The following is a 19,496-nucleotide window of genomic DNA, read 5'->3' on the forward strand; positions in this document are numbered from 1 at the left end:
TAAGTACGGACCATCCAATAAAATATCGGTCGTGGTTCCAAGTCAATATCTCGAAAAATGTGCAAAAAACATGTGATATCTTTTTTTTGCAAAATTTGTCTAATATTGGGATAAGCCGCCATTTTTTCCTTAATTTAGGGGTTTCCGGTGGACTGATTTTTTGCAACTTTTGGTATGTCACTCTGCACACCACAAAAATAAAAATAAAACCATAAAATGTTTACTTGCAAATTTTTATACGATCCCTGTGTACGTTATTTTTAGTTTGCTTATGGACTATTACATTAATTTATAACAAATATTTTTATTTTAAATATTTTATTATTTCTACGAGGTTTATTTTTTGTTGTAGGTACATGTATTTGGTATCATTTTAAAGGTAATTTCAGGAGGAACATTAAATGTATTGACGACTTTTCACCAATATTGACTGGAAAGTCAGAATTTCAATAAAAAGCAAAAAACTACTGGATTTGGCCGCCATTTTGGAAAAATGGTGGTGTTCCACCAAAGATATTTTTGGAGACTTTTGATATGTTATTCACAATACTTTTCACTATCGAACAACAATGGTTTCATCTGTGTTCTAATTATTTCTAGGTTTTGCTATTTATTTTCTTATTTTAAGGCGCCTATTAGCCACTGAGCTATAATTCTAACTGGAGGTAGCACTGAATGTCAAAGATGCGTGTCGCCAGCCGCCATGTTTGCGTGAGTCTGGTGTCATAAGAAGCCATATTATTGCTATAACTATTATTATACTTGGCTTAAAATACCTACTTTGTATGGTCGCCATTTCAGAGAAAATTATTAAAGTATTAAAAGTATTCAAGTATGACAAAAATACTCACTGCTATACCAACCTAGTTATAAGAAGCCATGTTATTGCTATGATAAGAAAACTTACTGCTATACCAACCTAACAAAATCAGCGACACGCTTTTGACAGACTTCTGCCATGGCAGTGCTACCTCCAGTTATAATTTTAGCTCAGTGGCCTTAGCGAGTAGCGACTCCCGCTCCCGCTTTCCCGCATAACCTATCAATCTCTCCACAATCAGCTACAATATTTTATTCTTATCTTAATAGTAATTACTTAATATAATTTTAAGAAACTGTCTAAACTTTAATAAATAGGCCCATTTTATTTGTTTGAATTTAACAGGATACTTGCAGGTAGGTCGAGGTTCTATATTAGATTGAATTAGGCCTAAATTACTTATTTTGGATAAGATTCTTCAACCAGGTAGCCTAATTGTGTTGATTTGGTTTGGAACTATTTGATAACTTTAAAGTTTAGGGTACAGTTTCTTAACTGGGCTATGCTAATATCGATTGAAACTATCGAATTGAAAATATTGATTAATAATCGATATTTTTAAATATATTTATTATCAAATTAAACTATCATAACCTAACCTAACCAACCAAACTTGCTGATGGTGAAAAATCGCACGAAGGTTTACTAATTGAATTGATAGTTTCAATCGATATTAGCATAGACCAGTTAAGAAACTGTACCCAAAGTTTAAGTTAACAGTTACAGTTGAACCTCTATAAGACGAATTTCAAGGGGTACGGGAAAAATTCGTACTATAGAGGTATTCTTAATAAAGAGGGTCGTTTTATCGAGGTTTAATGCTGATGTTATTCTTCTTATAGAGGTTTCTCCTCGCTCCAAGGTTTTTCCAAACAATGACTGAGGAAGGAGGAGGGATGGGTGGGGGTTTCATGTTGAGACAAGCTTCTGTTTGTTTTGAAAACTACGTACTATGGAGGTTAAGATTATGATAAATTCGTCTTATAGAGGCCACGTTCGTCTTGTAGAGGTTTTGTGCTAAGAATATTCGTTGTATAGAGGTTAATCAGTCCTAGCCCATGTCACAAACAAATTCGTCTTATGGAGGTTTTTAAATTAATTACTACGTTGTATAGAGGTGTTTTTAGCATTGACCTATATGAAAGTGTCAAGGGGATTAAAAAAAATTCGTCTTATCGAGGAATTCGTTTTATCGAGGTTCGTACAAACGAGGTTCAACTGTATTCATAAAACTGCTAGCCCCAAGGAATTAAAAAAATATAATTTATTAATAGGTTCAGACTAAAAGTGTCTAGGTCTAGGCCTAATTCGATAGTTTCAATCAATACTAGCATAGCCCAGTTAAGAAACACTACCCCATGGGGTGTTAATATATATTTTCACCCTATTTTCGGGGTGAGAAAGGGTACACTTCCATATCTGATGGCACAAACAACCAAATGAGTAGCCTAATATTGATTATTTGATTGTGTAGGCTATGTTGATTGTGATTGTTCGATAAGTTATATCGTTTGGGTATAGTGTTAGTTTAACCTTACCTTAACCCTTTCATACCCAGCACACTCATTTGTGTATTTAAATTTTGAAGTCCTGACAACCTAACCAACATGATTGTGTAGGTTAGATGTTTATTTGTTTTTTTGAAGTTTCTGGATCTTTCTGTTGCTCAGACTTGTACGCATCGATTGTGTAGGTTATGGAGATCAGCTGGGAATTTTTGTTTTGCAGTCTGCTTTCATGTCTTATGGTAACACTGTTGCAATGTCACGGTAAGATAGGAGAAAGAGGCATCTGTTAAGGTTAATGACTGTTTTATTTATGTTTATAAACGTATAACTTATAATGCTAATTATTGCTAAAACTGAAATGGTTAATATGGTTTTATGAAGGTTTCGTCTTTAACCCTCCGAGTGTCCCTAGTTTTGGCCTTAATGTTTGCCTATTTTTTGCGCATTTGCAAGGTTTTATTAAAACGGATCTGAGAAGCTTAAAAACAATGTTAATTATACTGTTCTGTATACCATTTTGTTTGGAAAATCATGGGCTTCAATATTATACATAAAACATAAGGAACATTTGTTTCAAAAAAAATATTTAGGTAAAAAAAAATATTTTGGAAAAAAAAAAATAAGTTCGCGCTCAATGAAATTGTATAAATTATAGGCCTATAAATATTTGGAAATAGCCACTTTGTTCTAAATTTTATGAGGATTACAATTAAGGAAGTAGATTTGCAAATAAATAAGTTATGGGCAAAAAACAGATTTCAGTACATAGCGTTTAGCTAAGAATGCATAGCCTAACCATAGCTAGGAATCTGGCTGATAATTTACATCAATATCACTACCTACTTCTTCAGGATCATCAACCAGCCCTTCAAAATCACTTAAATCTTCTTATAATGCACCACGTATATCACTAATTTTGGTTTTGAACACTAAAACAATGATAAACGTAATAAAACACATCAGTCATCGGTGCGAGGTTAACCAAGCTGTTACAAATAAGCACGTCAGCTGTCTGCTACAATTATGATCGGCTCGAGGAAAAAAAGCGCTTAGAGACAGACCTCGGGAGAAAGCTTAGAATCTGCCAAATAAAACGATACCTAACTCGATCCAGTTCAATCCGATTTTGTCAGTCATAGAGCCTTCGCCGTAAACAGTGTTTGTGAGTCGAAAAATTGACACAAAACACTCGGAGGATTAAACAAAACCAATCAATAATTTTAGTATTTGAAATCTTGGTTAAAAACCAACATTTATTCCAAATTTGCTCAGGACAGCGATCGAGATGACTAAGATTCCCGGGTCTGAAAGGGTTAACCAAACGATATACCGAATAATTGATATTACGATCAATATTTTCATTCGGTTGTTTGTGCCAACAGATAAGTATGGAAGTGTACCCGTGAGAAATTCTATGGAGCAAACTCCGTCCCTCTTTAGATCTACTGTCGTTTTCGAGTTAGAGGGGGGGTATATGGATCTGGGGAGTGGATATGAGACTGATGTTCCAGATGGTATAGGGGGGTTTAAGTTAATAATGTATAGACCTATGTTTTCACCCAATTTTCGGGTTGAGAAATTCAATGGAGCAAACGCTGTCCCTTGATTTTTATTAACGTGTAACTTAGCCTACAACTTAGTTTAGACCATTTCCTTTTAGATCAGCACAATCAAGTTAGACCAAAAACTTTAATTGACTATTAATATTATTTCTCTTTAGGGGAAGAGAATGGCTGGTCCCCCGCACGGGTTCCCAACAAGTTTCACCAACGCACAGCAAGCTGCTATGAGAAATCAGTTTGTAGCTGGTCCCGGTGGACAAATCCCTGGGCTGATGGCGCCCAACCAACAACCAGGTGAGGGTCAGACTTGTCACGTTAAAAAATTATGCATTAGGCCTAACTTAAATGTTTCTGTTAAGGAAATTGTTTAATGTTTAAAGATTGAGGTGCAGCGCCTTTACAGGCCAGGGCGAGCTATGACTCAGCCTATAGTCTTTTAAAAGTTAAACCTTTCACCACAGATTTTAACAGTTCATTTAACTTTAGTTCAAATAAGTTAGGCCTAAGTTGAAAATCATTGTCTAACTTAAACAGTAGTGACCAACTTTGGCGGAAATAAAGGGAAAACAATTTGTATGTATGTTAGTGAGCTTGTAATATTTTGTTCAAATCATGGATACTTAAAAAGTAGCCTACGGTAGCAAAATAAAGAATCACCACTATATGTTTCAGGTTTTCTTGTCCAAAACAATAATTCACATTACCGTACGAACTATCCGCTCACAACATGTTTTGTTGCGTGTTCATGAGCTTAGAATTCCCTTTTCTATGAACCGAACCTATTTCTACAGGCCTAGGCCTACTTAATAACATAAAGCAACTAACTGGGAATTAGCTAAAGCATATCGCATTCTCAGGCGTGTGGAACCGTGCAGCCCTAAACAAATTCAGCCTGAACCCTTTAGACACATAATTTAATGCAAGCTGAGCCGCCGTCTATAGAACAATTTGAATTTAGTTATGCCTCTTTGGAGAAGTCAGTGTGGAATAATTCCACTAGGTAAGACAAGGCGCTGCACTGTGTGCCTGAGTCTGTGATTGGCCTAAACCAAGTATTTTAGGGGCAAACATTAGATTTGGAGCTTTCCTCGACTTTTCGGTCACCTTCGTTCTTTAAAATCGCAACCATATTTAATTTGCCTTTGTATTGGGGTGTCAAACCGCCGATTTATTCTGATCATATCCAGTAGCTCAAAACTTTTCAGGTGACATCCAAAAGTACACCGCTGCAGGTACTAGGTTTTTTTTATTCTCTGCCTAAAGATATAATGGAAATTAATAATATTAAAACATTTACATTAAAAAGAAATTGAAAATATTTATAATAAGCAAATGTTACTACTCATTAAGTGAGCATTTTGATAGGCTAATATAGAATTAATTGTATTTATTGATACCATTCTGCATTTATATTTGTATAGTGTAAATCTTGAATAAAGTGTTTCTGAATCTGAATCTGAATCTACTGAAAAAAAACTTATTTTAACATGCCTTTCACATTTATTGGATTTGAACTCACATCTCTAGCTTCCTTACTCTTTAGATTTCAGCTATCAAAATAAAACCAAATACTCTTCCGACCTAATAATATTGTCCACCACACACACTATATTTAGGGAAGTACCACCACTCTTGTCTTTGGCGATCAGCATGTGGATTTGTTATATCAGGGGTATTCCCTAATAGGCATATTGCTTTAAATTAGACATGTACCTCCTTACAGTCCTATTTAAATAAGCATCCTTAACACATTTTTGGCACGTTTAGCGATTTTCAGTGTGAAATAAGTTAGGTGTTTGCCCTAAAAGAAACAGAGGAAAAAGTGTAAAAAAAGTGATAGGCCTAATGATTTCGATTTGTTTGGAGACCCTAAAGTAAACAAATGTCCAGAGATCGTTGATCAGTTGTTTCAGGCATGGTCAACCCTCAGGCATACGGAGTTGGTATGCAAGGAGGTGTTGGTGTTGGGATGCAACCCCAGAATCCTCAGCAAGTTGCTCAACAGTTGCTGCAGCAACAACAAATGCAGATGCAGCAACAGCAACAACAACAACAGCAGCAACAACAACAAGCACCTCAACAGCAGGCACAGCAAGTATGCTAAGTTGTGTCAAAACTAAAAAACTTGTCTCGTAGTATCCTCCAGGAAGTGGCCAGTTTCTAAATTTGTAGGCCTATGCTATATGAAATGTAGGTAAATACCAAGTTCATGATAATGGAGTAAACTGGTGAGATTTTGGTTAACTTTCTTTAGCCGACTACCTCACATTTTAATTTATCTAGTAGGCTATCAGAGGCTATATGCTTCTAGTCTATATCTATCTTCTATACATCTATCTATACTATTATAAAATTGAGGTGGTGTCTGTCTGTCCTCCTGCCACGACTAAAATACTAAACCAATCCGATACAGCCCAAATTAAACACAAAGACTGTCCACATACCTAGGAATGTCATAAGACTATTCACTTCCCTTAGTTCCTCTCGGGCTACGTCCCTTAGATGTCCAAAGTTTTGAGGCTGAGGTTTTAAACAGTAAATATTAATTGGTCTCCATGGTAGCATGAGAAAATTCACAATCTTTGTTTACCTTTGCGTTGGCATTTCAATGCAAACAGTCATAACTACTAAATGCTTATTTTACAATTTCTGACAGCTGATCCAAACATATTAAATAATAGCTATTTACCTTACAAGTGTAGTAAGAGTGTTTTTACATGACGCAGGTGAAGGTTGTGCAACGAGCGGAAGCGAGTTGCATAATTTACCTAAGTGATGTAAACACGCTCTTGCGTAACGTGTAACGTACAAGATTTTACCTGACCCGACAATATACAGGAGGTTACGAACAATATTAATCATTATCCATTTCACTCATCTTCTAACAGTAACGTTCATTTACAAACAAAAGCTAGGTTAGGAAAATTCTTCAAAACATAACAATAAAATTCAAGAGCACAGCTGATTTCTAGCGTTGAACGTCGTTGGCTCCATAGAGGTATATTTTTTAAGTTAATCACTCAATGTTATTTAAATGGGTTTGATTACATCACCGAGTGAGTTTTTGATACTTTACATCACTCGAGAAGTAAGGAAGTTGTATACATCACGCTTGGGATAGGGAAGTTTAACATGGCGGGTTAGGTAAAATATTTTACACAACTATGTGGTAGGTTTATTTATGTTATTGGTTATGGGAAAAAAGAAAGATTCTATAACCATAAGTTATGAAAATTATGTTATTGATTTATTTTATTAAATAATGTAAACAGTAGGACAATTACAGTGTGGGTCATACTTTTTGTAAACATTTGGTGGCTCTTTGTTTATAAATTCGATCTACTTAACAAGTGTTTGGATTAGGCGGTATGGTACATCTTCCCGGTGTGAAGCACGTGTACAGCAGCTAGTAGTATGTGTTTAGGTTTTGTTTGTGGAACATATTCTGCAAAAGAAGGAATACCTTAAGACACAGTTTGTGTCTTGCTTTATATTGAGGGTGCTCTCCATCAAAAAGTTCCCCTCTCATTCGAGATTGACTTTGTTTTCCAAGTTTTGCTCCAAACAACCGGAGCATGGCATATACAGACAGCCAAAAGGAAATGGTAATTGGCTAGGACATGAGTTCACACTAAAAACCATTAGGCCTATACCAGCTATATCTCCACGAGCACAAAATTACAAAGTAGACTACACATGTTAAAAGCAGTCCAAGGGTGAAAACACATGAACAAAATTGTAAACCATAAACAATAATGAGTGTTACATAAAAGTTACCTACTTACGAACTCAATGCAATGTTTACAGGTAGGAGGAGTGGTAGGTAATGCCCCTGGAGTAGTCCCAGGTTCCGTACCTCCAGGTGGAATTGCTCAACCTCCTGGAGCGGCTCCAACTCCTCAACCTCCTCAGCCTCCCAAGGAGTTCAACACTGTGTCTCTCTGCAAGTTTGGCCAAGAAAATGTTCAAGAGATCATCCTCAGGACAAACGAGATCTTCGGAGCTCTTAAGACAATCCATGTGAGCTAAGCTAATAAAATAATTAGACTGTAAATGTAAAATCAAGCCCGCTACCTGGAGTAGATACTGAATTAGCCATTGTATTTTGGCCCAAGGTTCTCTTTTGTACCGTGAATTTCATACACGAAATAATATCCTGTTGTCATAACACTTGGCGTAAAGGCCATTTTTTAACTTTTAGAAATTAAACCTTTAAAGGTTAAAAATATGGCCTTTATGCAAAATATACATTGATAGCATTAGCATTTAGACAAAGCATCTAAATAAAAATTGAAATAAAATTAATTGTTTGCCTTGATTGTAGGCATACACTATAGTTAAATTAAACTACAAAACCATAACATTTTTGCAAAAAATCTTTTATTCCTATCATAAAATCACCCTCTTATGAAATGTAATTTTTGTGTGCAGCCACCCAATGGCACGGCGCAAGGAGTTCAGGCGAGTAACGACAAAAAGGCAAAGGTCGCTGATCAGCTGAGGAACATTCGGATGTTGTTCAAGCGGCTCCGGATCATCTATGAGAAGTGCAACGACAGCTGCCAGCTGCAAGGAATGGAATACATGCACATTGAGGTGATCACTGTTTTTGCAAGGGATTAAGCAATATACATTAGGCATTTTTTTGTGTGTGTAGGCCTACATTTTTTTATTCTAGTAAAATGAATCCTAAGGCCATCGATAATGTAGGCCTACCTGTACTTTGTCAGACGAGTTGAGAACTGCTTATCTTGCCTGTTGTATTGGTGTAGGTCTCAGTGTAATCCATACAAAAAATTTAGTCGGTTTGAGGGGAAGTTTTTCTGGGTCCCCCCTCCAGTATTTTGATTTATATGTATGCCATTCAGTTACTAATTGATGGATAAATAATTTTGTTTTGTATTTTTTACTTCTTTTATATTCATTGTCTACTTTTTACATTTTACTTATATTAATCAGTAATTTTTATTAAAATACACCATAAAAGTAAAAAGGCAAGGTTACAAAAAACTATCCATTTTGATAATGAATAAAATGCAGAGGACTGATTACCTTTATCTCGGAAATTGAAAGAACAGAAAAATTGGACCACAGCTTAAGTTCCTAGAGGAATCTTTTCCACACTAAGGAAGATTTTGTTAAATTAAGTGAAACACTGAACCATATTCGAAGACTAAATTGGCTGACTAATTTTACTAAATAAATTAACACTAAATTAACATGCGGTCTAAAAAAATTATCATCAACCTACAGATGAAAGACAGTAGTTGTTGTGGTTACAACACACTGTTGAGAATGTTTAAGCCACAAATGGACATTGTAAATTTGAAAACAATTCCAATACTGTACTAGCAATGAAAATGTTCTTTTTTTACCTTATTTATTATGCTTGTAAATATGAAACACCAGTAATTAGTACTACAGTATTTTATATTAGTAGGCCTATAGTTTTTATTTTAGACATTTACCAACCTTTATCCAGCCTTAATATGTCATAAATAATATGTAACCTAGGCCTATATAGGCTGGCAAAATCAGGGACACGTTAGAAGCTAACTGAGTTTTATGTAACACCCCGCTTAAAATAATGTTTTAAATACCTATAACAAATTCTAAAGTGGTGTGTACCGGTATAGGTTTGGGAAATCTATGATATACATCGGACTACATAAATGGACCATTCTATTTGTTTTTAATGAGCCATTCTATTTTATGTTCCAGAGTTTGATTCCATTGAAAGAGGAATGGGACATGAAGTCAGATGAGCGCAAAATGTCTGAACAGTATCGGGTCAGTTGTGATGACAGCAAAGAAATAATGGAGGTAAGGACACTTTTTGTCAGTGAAACATTCTGTAAATATTTGTAACGGTAGCAGAGCATATATTTAGGGATTTCCACTGGGGGACAGTGGCGCCGGGGTTACCGGGTTTGCTTAGATTAAAGTGAAAAACACACATTTATACGTATCTTGTAATTAATTTTTTTATTATATTTGCTTGTAAATCCTCCATATCATCTCACTTAATTACAAATTCTAGAAATATTTACACAACGTTATTTTATAAACACTTTTAAAATCCCAATACATTTAAAATCCCAATACATTTAAAAAATAATGCCGGCACCATCCATAGCCACTGGGCGACATGTTATTTTATGCCCTGAACAGTAGGTAACCCCCAGGCAAATGGAAGTTTACTCACTACTTTGGTTGGCGTAGCTCAGGAATATAACTCAGCACTCGCTTACAAACCCAACTTTATTATTAGCCCACAAAACATACAAAGAACACAGAGATAAAGATAAGTAACATACAAAAAAGTAAAATACCCCCGCCGCAGCAAACCTGCAGACTAAGCGAATTTCCATTTGCCTGATTGGATTTACACTAAAATGTCTCCTTAAAAATATCACATTTATTCCCTATTTAAATAGAATCAGTTTAACACATACTTAGGTTTGCTGCAACAGGGAGGGTAAAAGTGTTTTTTTATGTAGAATGTTAATAGTTAGTAAGAAATAAAAACATTTTCCAAATTTGGGCAAAATATGTTAATAAACAAGCAAACTACAACAGTTTACTTATTCTCCATAAGAATAACATTTTAAATTTACAATTTTTTGGAATTTTCTCCGTAACCATTAGGCGCATTATAACGCTTCAATATACTAAATTATTTGTTTTTTTAAGCTCTACAAAATTGTTTGGAAAGAAATTTTATGTTTTTTGGGTCAAAAATGGGAAAAACCCATTTTTACCCCATAAAAGCCCCCATAAACCCCCGTTCCCATGGTCTGATCATGCTGGTTTGCGAACTCGTTCGAATAAACGTAGGATTACACGTTTGTACCAAATTTCATCAAAATCGGATCATTTTTGCTCGAGTTATCGCGCTAACGGACACATATATATATATGAATTTGAACGGATGGTGTTTTTGGTCTCTAGGGACCTCAAAACGAAAAAAAAAATTGGTCCCGGGTCCAGGTCTTACCATGAGTACTACGGTAATAGCTTATTCCCTATATGGGAAATTTTCTAATAGACTGGAAAAATACGTATCAAACAGAAACCCCAATCCCCCAGCAGGAGCCTGTCCTCCAATACACCACACTAACTAACCACAGAAAACTGACCCCCTGAACAAGTGCACTGGCCGACTTAAAACAACAGCCTTCTGTACGTCAGCACAAGTTATTAACTAATCTTCCAGACATAATTGCCAAACACTTCCTACTTACAATAATATTTAACCCTTATGAATAGGGATGGACGGGTCCCGACATTTCGGGAATTTTTCGGGGAAAAAATATTCCCGATTATCGGGACGGGATTACATTTGATTCGGGAATTTTTCGGGACTGGATTTAGTCCGATCGCCGGCGATTTTGCCGCTTCGCGAGTGCCGATGACGCCGCTATTACAAGCGATAGGTCCGCAAACGCAGGAGACGAAGTCGTTTCGACAATCACGCCGTGACCGCGAGTCATACCGACGATCACCACGTGACTGCGGAGTCATACCGACGATCACGCCGTGACCACGGAGTCATACCGACGATCACGCCGTGACCACGGAGTCATACCGACGATCACACCGTGACCGGGAGTCATACCGACGATCACGCCGTGACCGCGGAGTCATACCGACGATCACCCCGTGACCGCGGAGTCATACCGACGATCGCGCCGTGACCATGAGTCACCGACGATCATGCCGTGACCGCGAGTCATACCGACGATCACCCCATGACCGCGGAGTCATACCGACGATTGCGCCGTGACCGCGAGTAATACCGACGATCACCCCGTGACGCGGAGTCATACCGACCATCACGACGTGACCGCGGAGTCATACCGACAATCACGACGTGACCGCGGAGTCATTCCGACGATCGCGCCGTGACCGCCGTCATTTTGACGATCGCACCGTGACCGCGAGTCACAAGTTTCTATAGGTACCTGTAAATTGTTACCCATTTTTTTGGTTTTTATAGATCAGTGCCACAAACTGTAAAGATTGATTTCGTATGCCTTTTTTGGTAACTGCAATATTTAAGACTTTCTTTTTATGCAAAGAAAAAAATCCCGTCCCGTCCCGTCTCGAACTAAAAATTCAATCCCGTCCATCCCTACTTATGAACGATTAAAAACTAAACTGTATATACTATTAATGTTCAGTGTAATACCATTAAAGCTTATTCATGTTGCTAGTAGGCCTTTATTTATTAATGTTCTAATGACAGTCAAGTACAGTAGAACTCCAATTATCCGAACTCCAATTAACCGAATCGCCGATTATCCGAATCGCTTATTTCAACAATTTTAATAATGTAAAGCTACAGTAATAATAAGGTTTGGAAAATATCAAAGAATTGTTATTAAGAACAAGTTTAGAACACTTGTGCTAAGAGCATTGTATACTGTAAAAATGTTCTGATTTAATTTATTATTAATTAAAAATTCATTTAGTACCGGAAATGAGGATTTTTCTTGGAAATTTTTCCCGGAATTCCTGTAAAACTCTGATTATCCGAATTTTTGATTATCCGAATGGGGTCTGGTCCCAATTGATTCGGATAATCGGAGTTCTACTGTATGTAGTTTTTCAAGTATACCGTTGACTTTTTGAAGCTCGAGGAATCGCTAAACAGGCTTCTTATAATCTTATAATTATGTTTTGTAGGTTTAGGATAAACTATATTTAATTGCAAGAGGCATTAATATTCATCAGTTCAAGTCAGTTATTTGTTCAATGGCTTAATTAAATGTAGTTTGTTTTTTGTAACATCAATAACATCAGTAAATGTTAAACAATCCAAGATAAAAAGATTAGAAACATTTAATATGACTTGATGTAACCAAATATAAAATCTGTGTTACTAATGCAAAACAATGGCTTTCCTTAGTTCTGTGTCATCTAGGACTATATTAGTGATGTGTCAAAACCGAATCTCAAATCTCAAAACCATCAAAACTTAAGAAAAGTTTCGAGGTTCAAAAGTTTCAAAATTAAAGATTTTGGCAGTTTTATTTTTGAAATTGCTGAATTTTTTTTGTGCCATTGTTATTGTTTTTAAAACTGTTTCCAAACAACCTGGTAGCAACAGAGCAAACATCACCATTAACAGTAATGAAACAAGTAAATTTTATTCTGAACTTCAAAAGGTATCTTAAAATCTATAACTGGTACAATTCAGTTTCACATCAATATTTACTAAACACAAAGAAATATTGACCATTAAATGTTCTAATTAATCTAATATTCATGTTTATGTTGGTGTTAGAAGTTTATTTATTTATTTATTTTTTTGGTTGTTTATAAAAAATTATGTTGTATTGGGTTTTAATATGATCAGTCACATTTACATACTATTTATGTTATGGCACAGTCAGGAGGAGTCAATCTCTTTCAGTTTTGATTGCATACTTAACATTTTATGATTATGTGTATTTTTTGTAACCTTGACCTTTGTAACCAGCTAAGTAAAAAAGTTTTGTGTTTAGGTTTTGAGATTCGAGATTTGGGATTCGATGTTTTAAAGTTTCGGTTTCGGTTTTGAGATTTGAAATTTCTGGTTTTGACCATCACTAGACTATATATTCTAATAATTAATAGCTCAACACAAACTTAAAATTTCAGGCTTCCGTCACAGTAGTGGAAATACTAATTTCGTATTGATTAAGCGATGACCATTATCAGTCCTTTACCATTAGATAAGTAACAATTTAAAAGGTTTTTTCAGCAAGTAATCCTTGAATAACACCTTATTTAATTTTCAGCAAGTAGTGCAGAAGAACAGGCATCTGAAGGAAATAATAGATCACCTCAGGAGGATCATATTTGAAATAAATACAATGTTGACAATGAGGAGGTCATGAACCAGTCAGCATTGCTGTGGTGAGTGTGTTACAAATATACATTAGATTTTGCCATGGTCATCTTAACAAAATAATTTGAAGCAAGATAGAGATTCCGGCTTAAATCTGTGAGGTCTGTAGCAACTTTGGCTTAAACCCTCCAACTGCCAACCAAAGTCAGTGATAGACAATCCATAGATAATCTGCAGTCAGTTTTTTCTAAAATGTAGAAAAACCAATGACATGATTGAGTGATATCATATAGTATTTATTTATTGATACTGATAGATAATTGTTGTCTTATAGATTAGTGTATTGTCTCATGCCAAAGCCTACATGGCCTGTATCCCTGCTGTACGTAAACAGTTTATACGGGTAGGCCTTGATATTTTGCTAGGTGAGTCTTACACTGGTAGTTTTTTATGCTGCATTGCATTTTCCCTACAAAAATCATGTGGTTTTGGACCACTTTCCCTAAATGCATTTTATGAATAACTCTCTCCTCTAAAAATTTCCACCGGCGTTTGCAAGAACCAAACTCTATACTACAATAACGCTTCAAAATACAAAATGATTTTTTGTTTCAAATCTCTACAACAAAGTTTTAATAGAAATTGGCAGTTTTATGTTTAAAGGAAATGAAATTTAATTACGTATTTATTTTTTAAATACACAAATTATAAGTACATAAATTATTTTTTACTGAACTTTATGACAAACTATATGGGTGAAATGTTTTTTTGTAAATGGGTTTATTCTTTGATGTGTTGCAACCCCATGTTACAATCAGGCAACGTTAATTGTTGAAATATTTTTATGTTTTGTAAAGTGTTTTTACACAATGATGTATTTAAAACTCAAAACAAATTGTTGGGTAAATAATTTAAATAATGCCATTTCTGAATACCATAATTTAACTAAAATATTCAGGCATGTTGCAGATGTTCTTTCATTCCTCGACTGGAACTTTCAGTAATGTAAACATCCTCTGAGATCAAGTCCATTGTCCAGTGAAGCCGTGTTTTCCCCTATGTGATTTGTACATTTTGTATAGTTCTTGTAATATTTGTGTAATAAAATGTATTTCTGACAAAATATTAGAGTTCAATCATTGTATACACACAATTCCTGTTTTTTCCTTTCAGTTTTATCTTGTAGGATCGTAGTATTGACTTATAGAACTAAATGAAAACTAAGGGAACAACACGTTTCCTGAGAGGATATAGTCAAAGTGTTAATGACATATTTTGTTTAGGACATTACAAAACTAATATATCTACTTGATGAATAGGGAAACAAATTTTCAAATGCATTTTCCTCTCAGGAAGTCTCTAGTTTAAAGTGTTTGTAAGAATTGTTGATCCCTTTGATTATTGGGCAATTAATTTCCATACTAAGCAACTCAAAACCCTACCAGAATGTTGAAATGGGAATTGAAACCTGCATTATCCGAGCCAGGTGTCGCATAGTTTCCCATGTGTGATTGCGAGGTGCCTTGTTAGACCAGCCAAGACAATGGCAGGTGTTCATTTCCTCCCACGATGACATCCTTTGTAGTAAATTGACCTCTTCCTTCCACCTTGAGGACAGTTGGACTTTGGCCACTGTGTATTCAACATGTTTGTATTAGTCGCAGCTTGCGTTTTGTCCTCAGGTAAGGAATGATAGGTTTTTTTTCAATTTTTTAGAGTATGTAGCTGCCTGATCACTGTTTTATGTCTCTAAATGGTTAAAATACCTGCACAATGCATAAAGTGCACATTGACATTGTTACATTGTACATTTTTGTAGTAGACATTGTTGCCACTACAGCAACCCTGGATTATTTCACACAAGTATTTTTAAAAACTAGTGCACCTGTTGCTCGAATTCGAGCAATTGCAAAGTATTACAGGCGTTATTTCAAAACAAATAACAGTCATAATTTCCGATGACTTAAAAGAGTCAACTCAAAGATAATGGAATCAATCACTCCACTCCAGTTATCGAAACTAAAAACAAACTCACTCTGAAAACGAACGCTCTTATGTGTATTATGTGTTTATTATGAACTGCTGTAATTAATACAAATTATTCGTCTGTTTAAGTAAACAAAATCTTTTCTCCATAAGAAATGCATTGGGATTTTGATGGCCTTTGGGCCAAGCCCAAGGACTTTTATTACAAGAATTGGTGAAAGGGGGGGTCTACACAAAAAATACTTAATTTTGACATATATCGTTTGTAAAAATCCGTCCATTATTAAAGGAGTAGGCCTAGTAGTGTTTTGTAGAAAACGCCTTCACATATTATATTTAAGGATTTGTTCATAATTACCACCAGTTTAAATAAATAATTCAAATATATATTGACATTTACTCAAATATAAGAAACCACAAAAATCTGTATGAAGTACAGGTAAAAAAGGCGATAAATTGAGGTATTGGACAAATTGTAGTACCAGGCTTAGTGCTTTTCCTTTATTTGGTCTAAATTATTGATACCTAATAACTTTGAATAAAAAAAATTAAGTACAGTTTTATAAAATACAATGTACAATTAAAAATCTATTCTTACTTTGTTAATACTGTTACTAGTAAAAGGCATATTCCTATACCTCTTGTATGGCTCTCATTGTTGGAGAGGCAGGACTATCACGGGACATTCCCTCAGGACAGCAATTGTACCACTCATAGTCGTGTCACGCATCGGCAGTTGATGTAAACCACATAGTTTTTAGAAATAAAACATAGTTTTGCTTTCAACCAGAACTTTAAATTTAATTGCTGCATACAACCTCTATCGACATTTTCCATAATCAAAATAAATCAGTGGTGAAACCCGGTGTGAAGTGAAAGCGACATGATTAATGATTAGGCAAATTTAAAGCCACATTTCCACTATGTTGATGGCGGCTGACTGGCTTTTTTTTATTGGGACCGACAACTTGTAGGTCTGGAATCAGCTTGCGGCATATCCGATGAGCACAAAAGTCTGCTGTCCACACTTGCTACTGAGGATGTGGTTTTAGAAACAATCAAGTATTTAACTATTTTACTGCACCTAGTATTCTTTTAAGAGCATCCAAATCACACAATATAGACCTTAATTTTGGTTTTGATTTGTTCACTTTTTCATGTGTACTTTTTGTGATATTGAGGATTGAAAATTTTGATAAATTATTTTTGATGACTTATCGGAAACAAATTATTTTCTTACTAACCTGTATAAACAAAAACAATCCTTTTAAAGGATATATTGAGAATCCTCTCACAACAAGCTTCATTATGATTAAATCCTTGATTTAGTGTCTCGCCAATAATTGATATATTGCAATTTTAATATTAGACAGGTTGAAGAAGGGATTTGATTGGATGTATTTGTGGATATGAGCATGATTGTCACAGCCTGGCCCATCCTAAACCTCCTCTTGAGTCAATTCCTTCTAACATCCACAGTAATAATAAGGTATCAGTAAACAGTGTGCTATAAATATGTAATTTTCTACAAAAGAAAAAAACATTTTCTTAATTCCTGTTTCAGTGTCTGTGGGAGGTTTCAAGATCGTCTCCAAGATCGATCCAGTAGAGGATGTTGAATCGTTTGCGTCTGCTTTCCCAAGACCTGAGATAGGCTCACCACTGAATGATTATTCAACTTATGAAGCTGTGTTTGCTGGGAAGAAGAAACCAATCTCAGTTGACTGTACTCAACCTGGAGTCATCTGTAAGTTTCCACTGGTTGTCGATGATGAAGAAAATGCCTCAACAAAACCTGCCAAAGTAAGAGCTGTACCCGTGATAAAAGGTGTTGATGCCCCCAAAACTGATGAGGATTCAAAAGTGCACACAATTGTTTTCAATGATGGAATCAATACCAAAGTTCCAGTCCGCAAAGAATCTTTGGATGTAGAAGTTGCTGCTGATGAAAAAGATATTGAGGACACTTGGATTTTGGAGAAGAACATTCAAAATAAAAAGTATAAAATACCTGTGAAGTTGGTGCCTTCCAAGCAAAATCCGGGTGTTGTCCCGGTTTATCCAATGCACCACGATTACCATGATCACTTCAACGGACATCCGTACAACTTTCCCAGCAGACATGGACAGTGGACTCCGTGGATCCGATCGTACCCTTCCGTATACAACTACCCCTCCAGTCAGCCGTGTCAGCCCCCAGTCTATCATCACCCCCCTCCATGCGTCTCGGCAGTAGCTCCGACCAGGAAACCAACCATCAATATTGACGACAAAGTGGACAAGGAAGAAGATTAGTTGTTTGGTAAAAAATAAATTAAAAAATTAAATTTTTACTACAACAGATTTGACTTTTTACCCTTCCAGTTAGTTAATTTAGGTTCATAGGTTTAAAAGGCTCAGTACATTTATTTCAACAACAACAAAATGTTAATTTTGGTACAAGGGATGCAAAATTAGAATGAAATTTATACTAAGAGGGTACAACCAAGCCTGGATATATTTTGTTGTTTTCATTTAGTTTCTATTACATAGCATATACTTAAGAAATATAATACTTAATAGGCCTACTACTTATACTTAAGATAGATGCTTATATTTATTATACTTAAGAAAGATAATACTTAAGGTTATGTTTTTGTTCATAACCTCTCATTGCCAACAATGGGAATGCAAGACTCATTATCTCAACCCCTCCACTCTTTGTTTAATCAATTAAATTGGTCTGAATTAGCTGATAAGTTGACTTTCAAATTATTACAGTTTTACTTCTTTTCTCTCAATTCTCGAACATAATTGGCCTAAACTTGTACTGTAAAGTAACATACCGATACTAAAGTGATTTTTTTCATTTCTATGAACTGAATTAAAAAGGCTAGTAAAAAAAAAAAAACTGTCATAGGTAAAAGTTATTTTCATCACTCCTTAACGAAAGTAACTATTTTCAATAACAGCTGACATCAATGAAAGTAGTTGTTTCCCTCGCTCTAAATTTACTTTCCCTCGCTCTCAATTAGGTCTCCATTTATTCACTACGCGCGCTAGTGTTTTGTTACGGTTTAATTTAATGATTTGAATCAGCTGTGTGTATTGTTAAACGTTGTTTTATTCTTTTATTTCGATGTTTAAACAAAATTATTTGAGAAATATACGTAGGCTAACTTTAGAATATTTTCTCCTAATTTTTGGTTTTAAAAAATAATAAAAAATAGGCGTAAGTTTCCTTTTAGAAGATTTTATTTTATTTTGATGTTCAATAAAATTTTTGGAGAAATAAAATAGTTGCAATATTACTGAGGTCTGCTATTCTGTGTTCTTGTATTGCGTCGTGATGAAAAGTATCGTTCATAACTTGTACCGAAAGTTATTATCCGGCACTTGCTCCATTATTCCCGTCCTCGGCTTCGCCTCGTACGTGAAAATAGCTCTCACATACTCGGCTTCGCCTCGCACGTGAAATTGGGGTACCCTGTGTTCGGCTTTGCCTCACACAAAAACTTGAGCGTGCGACGGAAAATGCCACTTTCGGTCCTAGTAATGAAATATACTATTTCTACTATCAAAACAGGAAAACTATTCACCAAATCATCACAAATTGAAGAAACATTTCATTTATCATGTTACATTTTAGAAAAATATTTTGACATGATGTATCAAACACAAACAAACAATAATGGATCAGACATAATAATAATGTCCTGTATTAGATTCAAGTTAGATTATAAATCTTTCCTGTAAGAATATGAGAATAGATGACAAAACAACTTAAGGTCTCCTCAGATCTAATC

The 19,496-nt window shown here is 35.3% G+C and overlaps 2 protein-coding genes across 3 annotated transcripts; both read left to right on the plus strand.

Annotated features, from left to right (window-relative positions):
• Positions 1 to 1,037: 1,037 nt before the first annotated feature.
• LOC128989866 (mediator of RNA polymerase II transcription subunit 30-like) lies at positions 1,038 to 14,838 on the plus strand. Of its 2 annotated transcripts, none has more exons than XM_054411958.1 (8): positions 1,038 to 1,176; positions 4,049 to 4,184; positions 5,795 to 5,985; positions 7,698 to 7,910; positions 8,322 to 8,486; positions 9,612 to 9,713; positions 13,676 to 13,793; positions 14,695 to 14,838. In XM_054411958.1, the coding sequence occupies exons 2-7, from the start codon at positions 4,058 to 4,060 to the stop codon at positions 13,772 to 13,774; spliced, it is 897 nt and encodes a 298-aa protein (XP_054267933.1). In that variant the 5' UTR covers positions 1,038 to 1,176; positions 4,049 to 4,057; the 3' UTR covers positions 13,775 to 13,793; positions 14,695 to 14,838. The 2 variants fall into 2 exon arrangements, with proteins under 2 accessions (XP_054267933.1, XP_054267932.1); XM_054411957.1 differs by lacking the exon at positions 1,038 to 1,176 and adding an exon at positions 3,851 to 3,898 and having other exon boundaries at positions 5,804 to 5,985.
• A 516-nt stretch (positions 14,839 to 15,354) lies between these two features.
• On the plus strand, positions 15,355 to 18,007 carry LOC128990794 (uncharacterized). Its single transcript, XM_054413374.1, has 2 exons — positions 15,355 to 15,407; positions 17,276 to 18,007. The coding sequence occupies exons 1-2, from the start codon at positions 15,371 to 15,373 to the stop codon at positions 18,004 to 18,006; spliced, it is 768 nt and encodes a 255-aa protein (XP_054269349.1). The 5' UTR covers positions 15,355 to 15,370; the 3' UTR covers position 18,007.
• Positions 18,008 to 19,496: the final 1,489 nt, after the last annotated feature.

Source organism: Macrosteles quadrilineatus, unplaced genomic scaffold, assembly GCF_028750875.1.
Source record: "Macrosteles quadrilineatus isolate MER2022 unplaced genomic scaffold, UCM_ALF_1.0 Scaffold_3__2_contigs__length_128488019, whole genome shotgun sequence".
NCBI classification, from domain to species: domain Eukaryota; kingdom Metazoa; phylum Arthropoda; class Insecta; order Hemiptera; family Cicadellidae; genus Macrosteles; species Macrosteles quadrilineatus.